The following is a 7,168-nucleotide window of genomic DNA, read 5'->3' as shown; positions in this document are numbered from 1 at the left end:
CCGACGGGGGCTTATTATGTTACCGAGTACTTTTATCTAGAAGGGCCCGGCAACCCCGCCCGGGGGTCAGGGGGCTGGGTTAGAAAATTTTGCAAACCCAGGCCGGGTCCTTTGGCAAACCACTTCCCCCTCTGGAACCTCAACTTTGGCCCCCCACCTTTAAACACCTGTGAGGAGCACCCCGGGCGGCCCTGCAAGCCCCTCGGGACTGTGGGGCCCTTGCCAAATGGAGGAAAGAACACCCTCTTCAAAACAGACCCCCCCATGGTGGATTTAAAAAGGAAATGTTTTTTTTCATGTTATAAGGTGATTCCAAACTCTTTTAAAAAAAAAAAAAAGCAAAGATGGATTTAAAATATCGATATACTTATGTTTCTAGAAAGCAAAAGAGGAAACCCCCTGCAAAATACAGGGATTCAGATCATAAAACATTTATACACAAAAGCTTGTATATCGCAAGACTGAATTACACACCAAGGGTCTTATTCAAATACAAATGTTCCTCCTCAGAAGAGTCTCTTGTTGGTGGATTTTTTTCTTTACAAAAGTTTAAAATATCTTTAAAATATTTTGATGTTAAAAAAAAAAGTTCTGATGAGCCAGACATATTTCTGGAAGGAGGCAAAACCGCGTCCCCAGCCTTTTCTTGTGCTAAATACAGAGTCACAGTTGGTGAGGATTTGAAAATTAATGGGGGGGGGGGGCGGGGAATGGAGCTAACGCCTCAGTTTGAAGCCACATGTATCACAAGACGCTACATCCTTCGGGACCTTGTCAGAACACGTCTGCGTGACACCCACGAGAACAATGAAGCGGCTCCCATTCCAGCAGGATGCATTCCGACCGAGAGGGAGGGCCCGCATTCCTCTCCAGTTTTGAGATCGGGGGTTTGTTTTGTGGCTTTGTGCTTGTTGCATTTTTGCACAGTGGTATGTATAGCATCCATGTGGAAGGCCCAGCTTGGAGGCGCCCGGCGGTGGGTCTGAGGTCTGGCTGGGCCCTCTAGCTGCCCAGAGGGACTTTCTCTCGGTCCTCCCCTGGCCTGTCCACGGTGTCGGGGACGGGAGGCACCTCTGCCTCCAGCACTGGCTGCACAGAGCACTTCCCCATCCAGGGGGCAGTGTGAGATGCTGGCTGGGCCACTGGCCACGGTGAGGTGGGACCTGGTGACAGAATGCCCTGTGCGAGGCCCAGGGGGGCTGCCTTTCCCCTGATGCTTCACCACTGTCTCCGGGGCTGTGCTGGGACCGGAGGGACCGAGAGGGAAGTACGTTCCGCCCGGAAGTCAGAATCCAAGGCCACGTCCTGCTGCCTGGGAGTGGCCTCCTCTGAGTCCTGCCTGGGGTCCTGCCTCTGCGCAGCGACTGGCTGCTGTGGGCCTCCGTCTCCTCATGTGCAACAGGGATCTGGACGCCTCGCTCACAGAGGGCCCCCGGGTGCAGGGCCAGGGCGACCGGGTGCACAGGCCTGAGTCACAGCGTGGGGGCCGGTTGGCCCGAGGATGGTCAGCGGGTAGAGGTGCTGCTCACCTCATCTCCCAACACTGGATGGAGCGTTTCCTTTTTCCTAAAGGCTCGTTCGTCCTTGGTCTTCAGGGAGAACACCGAGGAGCTGCACTCGCCACGCGCACCCCAGAGGACCTGCAGCCGGAACTGACTGCGCACGGTCTGGTTCATCCCCACTTGCTGGGCCAAAGTCCCTCCCCCCTCCAGGCCTCCATTTCTCCGTTTTATGAGAGCGTTCACTGCTCCCCCCACCCCCACCCCCAGCCTCTCCATCACTGACTGTGCGGCCCCCTGCGGGGCTAACATGGCCCAGGCCCAGTGTGATGAGGCCTCTCCCTGGTGAGTTTATCCTGGGCCCTCACCCATTTCTGCATCCTCAACGCTCTTCAAACACCTCCCTCGCGCCCCTTCCAGGTTCTGCGGGCAGCAGAACGTCTGACCCACCCGGGCCGAGAGTGGGCGCAGCACCGCCCCTTCTCCAGAGACAGGCGGACAGAGTCTGAGTGCCAAGGAGTTTCCTTTATGTGGAGACACAGAGAAGCCGCGCGTTGTTCCACATTGTACTCATAGAGCCAAGGTCTGCGGATACACCAGAGCTAGGGGGGCAGACACGAGGGTGGCGATTGGAGACGGGTGCCCAGGGAGGTGTGAGGGGTGGGCTTGGGGAACGTGGCTGACCTTCCACCCAGCTGGCACCTGGGGACTTGGTCTGCATGTGTCTTTGGTCTGGAATTTGGTCTGGGAATCTGACAAGGAGAGGCCTTCCTCGGGCCCTTTCCAGGATGTTGCAATTTGCCTGCCACCCTGTGGCCTTTCCCTGGGGACCTGAGCCCCGGAGGGGAGATGTGTGTAGCCTGAAATGACCACAGGTGCCCAGGTAGCCACAGCGTGCCAAGCCCCCCTTGCTCCATGATCACCTGTCCCCAATCGCTGACAGTGGTTAGTTTACTAAAGTTCCATAAGACAGGAAAACAGGTCACATTGCTACTCGGTAAAATTAGGGGGGGAAAAACCAACAAAGTCCAATCAGACACAGCAGCAACCATCGACACATAGGAAAACAGGAACACGTCGGAACGGAACGGCCTGGAATAGGTGTTGTTTGGCAGAGCAGGTGCTTTGGAAACAGCGAAATGTGAAAGTTTACCAAGACAAGAGGTTCAGAGTGGCCTCTGCCCCTGGGGAGGGGGACAGCTAAGCCTCCTTGCTCTCTCGGATTGGGGGAGCGGGGTTCCAGGATTCAGAGAGGCCCTGCTCTGAATCTCCACCCTCCACCCCCCTGCTAGGCAGTCACTGCTGTTTGTGACGCTTCGGTTTAGTTTAGACTGAACTTGGAAGTGACTTTAAAATGGCACAGTTTAGGTCCAAATGGGGGCTAGGGTGGAGGTGTGTCCACACCCGGGATGTTAAAGGTGAGTACCTTCCCTGCTGGTTCAGAGAGGACGCCATTCTTGGTTGAGCCAGTTCTGGGGTGCCAGCCCCCCAAACAACCCCACTTCCTAGAAAACGCCCCCCCCCACGGCCCCCTCTCGGTCCCATGTAGCGCATATCTGACACCAGGAAGTGCGGCGGGGGGTGAGGGGGTGGAGTGAAGAGTTTTACGCCGCCCGGGGTCTACCCAGCGTCGCACTTGTGACTAAACTGGGAGGAAGAGTGCTGAGAGCACTTTACTGGATTCAAGCATTCGCTAAAGGCCCCAGGACGCTCCTGGTACTCCCTGCGAAGAGCCCGCGTGGGCCTGGGCTGGGGTCTTAACAAGCGGTGCCAGGAATTTCTCCCGGCCTCTGGGAGATGAGGGTGGAGAGATGAGGGGAAAGCACCCCTCCCCAACACCGGGCCACCCGAACCCTGGGCCACATCCTTTGGTCCACTCCCTCACCCCTCGTCCCTCAGCAAATACACTGACCTCAAAATAAAAGGTGGGGTTCTGTTTTTTGTTATCAGGCCTCACCTGTCAGCTTTCAGTCAGCGCCTTTATTTGTGGGGCTGGTTCAGCATTTTGGCATCTCTCTTCCTGGTTACAAGTGTCCTGAGCCGACTCCTCACCGCCCTCCTTTCTCAGGCCCCTTGGGCCTGGCCAGCGGGTGGGGCCCTTTCCCTGCTTCGACTTGAACCAGGTCTGGGAGGTACTACACCTTTAAAATGGGTTGGCTGTCCCAGGAAAATTCCACCCTGCGTTGTTTTATTTGGGGGGGGCTGGGGGGCAGGGAGGGGGCAGAACTTTCTGCCAGCTACACAAGCACCAAAGAATTGCTTTTGAAAACGAGATCTATTGCTGGCAAGATCAATTCAAGTGGTAAAAGTGTATGACAATCTCTAAGTGTACATATAATTATATGTAAAAAAAAAAAATACAAAGAAAAATTTACCAGTTCCCATAAAATACATCTAATTCAGTATGAAAGCTCTGCCTTGCCCCGGACTTCTGCCCATGGGTTGTTGTATTTTTTTTTGTTTTTGTTTTTGTTTTTTTGTACAAAATATCCCCAAATCAACACAAAATACACACACACATACACACACACACACACGACACCACACACACACACACACACACACACACACACATACACAGTAATATTTTCTGTGACAATTAAAAAAAAATCCTAGTGCAAATATAAAGCTCTGTAAACCTGGTCCTATGAGAATCTAATGTTAGTAAACAGCAGGAAAGCAGCCGTCGGCCCGAGAGAGCTCACATCATGGTCTCCACGATGATGTGGGTGGGCTTCATGAGGGTGCCGTTCATGGCCGAGTGGGAGCTGTAGAGGGCGGCCCCGTCTCGATCCACAGCCCAGCGGTTGGGCTCCCTCGGGGTCAGCAGGTACTTGAGTCTCTGGAGAAGGAAGGGGACAGGCATGGGCAGGAAGTCAGGCGTCTGGTTCCCTGTCCCACGGCCCTCTACCCCATCTGGGTCCCGCCAGCGTGCCGTTTGGCCTTTCGCTAACTGCTCTCCTCTCTGCACCTCCTGTTTCATCCACCGGCAAACAAAGACGGGAACTAAGGTTCTTGGAGGTCCCTTCATCCTCCCAGCTGGCTGCCCACTCATGGAATCTGTGAGGCAAAGAGCCCTCCCCCAAGGACCCCGAGAGACCCAATGGCAGAACTGGGACCCGGACTCAGGGCTCCTGCCTCCCAGCCGCCCTCCCCCCTCCGTCAAGTGTCCACTCAGAAACGTAAGTAGAGAGCAGTTGTGAACAAGAAGTTGTCTATATAGGCATTCAGTTTATGATGTTCCAGAGCTGCTTACTAAAAGCTACGGTATTTCATTTGAAAACCCAGATTTCCACCTTCTCTTTTAAAAATGGCAAGATCTGGCAACTGCAGGCCCCAGGTGCCCTCTCAGGCCGAGCTGAGCGCACTGCTGCCGGCTGTAGCTTTCCATCACCTTCTCCAGGTCACTCCTGGGCCCGCCCCAGTGGCTTCCCGCACCTGGGTTGCCTGCCTGGTCCCTGAAGGACCGGCTGGAGGCCACAGGTAAAGGGCGAGGGGGGGATGCCAGCAGGAAGGGCATCCTGCTCCCCTTCCATCGCTCCCTTCTCTGCACGCGGCAGGAGGGACAGGAGACAAAGGCCCCAGACAGCCACTCGAGCTGTTTACATGGGGGCTGAGATGCCAATGGACTCCTCCCAGGACAGAGCTGGGTCTGTAGAACCTGGCTCCGGGAGACAGTCATGGCGGGCAGATACCTGGGCAACCGGTGCCCGTGGGAGCCCCAGGGACACATAGCCAAGGCAGATGGCTGGTGGTTCAACTGCCTTCAGAGGAGGGGGTTAGGTGTGTAGGGAAGGAAGGGGTGCAAGTGTGGGGTGGAGTGGATTCCTCACCCACCCCTTCCTCCTCCTTCACACCAGCCCCACTCTGACCAAACCATTACACTGGGGCTGGAACGATGTTTTAAAATTAGACTCTGAAGCCCTGCCTGGTGAGGCTCAGTTGATTGGAATGTCCTCTGTACCCCACAAGGTGGGGGGTTCCATGCCCAGTCAGGGCACATACCCAGGTGGTGGGTTCGATCCCCGCTTGGGGTGTGTGCAGGAGGCAACCAATCAATGTTTCTTTCTCTCTCTAAAAAAAAAATTAATAAAAAATAAATAAAATTAGACTTTGAAGGGACACAAATTAGTGACCTGTTGGGTGTCCTTGTGTCCCACCCCCCATGGTTGAACTATGTAATTACTCTGGGCACTGACCAATCAGAACAGACATCCAAGCCCCTCTGCTATGCTTCCAAGTAACCCTTCAGTTTCAGGATGGTAGGGCCATTCTGGGAATTCCCGGGGAGGGGCGGGGTTGATGTCGTGTATGTGTATATACCCGGAGGGCTGGGGCAGTAGCTATTGCCTGTATGTCCCCGGGCTCAGTATTTCAATACTTTAACGAATAAAAGGGCCAGTCTGGCTGAATACTGGGGTCTTCCCCTGTGTCCTCTGAGGAAATACAAGGAGCCGAAGCTGCAGGAACACCCCAGGCCGAGCGCCATGCTTTCCTCCCTGGCACGGCCCTGCTTACTTCCTCTGCCTGGGGAAGGCTGGTCGCTTTCTGCCAGGCCTCTCTCCCCCCAACACCTCCAGGCCATTCGCCTGCCCATAAGGAAACCCACCCAGTCCAAGGGGAGCCAGGGCCCCAGGACATCCTGGCTCCAGATTTTTAAGAGAATAACAATAAAAACAGCCCAGAACAAAACAGTGCAATCTTGGAGCCCACCCAAGCCCAAAGGTTAAGGGAGATTCTAAGAAAAGGATTTCTTGGAAAGTGCCCTGGAATCTACAGTATTGTCTGAGGAATTTCTGGGAGGAGGTGGGAGGCCGGGCGGGGGGTGGAGGGGGGAGGTGGGGGGTGAGGAGACTGGCAGGCACGGAGGCCTGAGAGCTGCAGGTTCCACTGGGACAGAGGTGGCCTCTGAGGTCGGCAGCAGACAGGTGGGTGGCTTCTTGGATCAGGGTGGGCTGGGCTCCCTCCCTGGCTCCTGGCTCCTATCTCAGGGCTTCAGAAATGCAGCCCCCACTGCTCCCAAGATAAAGCCAAAGCTCTGAGCTTGGCATCCAAAGCGGCTGCCACCTCTCCAGCCTCATCACCAGCCCCCCAGAGAGTGCCACTGCGGCCCAAGGACTGTCGCCTCCTTGCACCGTGTCCCATACCCTCCCTTCTCGAATTCTCTGCGTGGCAAATTCCTCCTCCTGCTCCAGCCCTGCTCTGAATGTCCCCACAGAGCTCCTCCCATGTGAACTGTACTTTGTTCCAGTCCCCCCACCCCCCCACCCCCATGCACCCTCTGCCCACAATCCCCACCCCTCCATAGGGCAGGTAGGGGTGCAGGACTCAGGGGAAATGGCGTGTCCAAGGTTACACAGCAGATTACCAGCAGGCTGGCTCCCCCCCGCCCCGCCCCCCCTCAGCTGGGCCCCGAGTGCTCACCACGAGGAACGGCCCTTCCGTCTGGCAGAGGCGGATGACCATGACCAACGGGACACACACCATGGAGGACAGGGCCAGACACCAGCCCAGCCCGATGGCCCAGGTGGGGTACACGTACACTTTGTTGTAGGTCAGGGGTATGTACTTGACGAGAGAGAAAATGAAACATCCCTGTGGAAAGATGGGGGCAGTCAGGGGGGTCCTGGCCATTGGGAGGTGGTGGCTTCTGGGACCAAGGTAGTCCC

The 7,168-nt window shown here is 55.8% G+C and overlaps 1 protein-coding gene across 3 annotated transcripts in view; it reads right to left on the bottom strand.

Moving 5' to 3' along the window:
• Positions 1-2,005: 2,005 nt before the first annotated feature.
• The window catches only part of SLC6A6 (solute carrier family 6 member 6), a 77,236-nt gene continuing 72,073 nt past the window's right edge, over positions 2,006-7,168 (bottom strand). For all 3 annotated transcript variants that reach the window (XM_006083790.3, XM_014451260.2, XM_006083791.3), the window contains 2 exons: positions 6,924-7,094; positions 2,006-4,341 (listed from right to left, as the gene is read on the bottom strand). In XM_006083790.3, coding sequence (XP_006083852.1) covers positions 4,201-4,341; positions 6,924-7,094 — 312 coding nt within the window. In that variant the 3' untranslated portion in view covers positions 2,006-4,200. The remainder of the gene's footprint in view (positions 4,342-6,923; positions 7,095-7,168) is intronic.

This window comes from Myotis lucifugus, unplaced genomic scaffold (assembly GCF_000147115.1).
Source record: "Myotis lucifugus unplaced genomic scaffold, Myoluc2.0 scaffold_8, whole genome shotgun sequence".
NCBI lineage: Eukaryota > Metazoa > Chordata > Mammalia > Chiroptera > Vespertilionidae > Myotis > Myotis lucifugus.
This window is presented reverse-complemented; position numbering and strand designations above follow the sequence as displayed.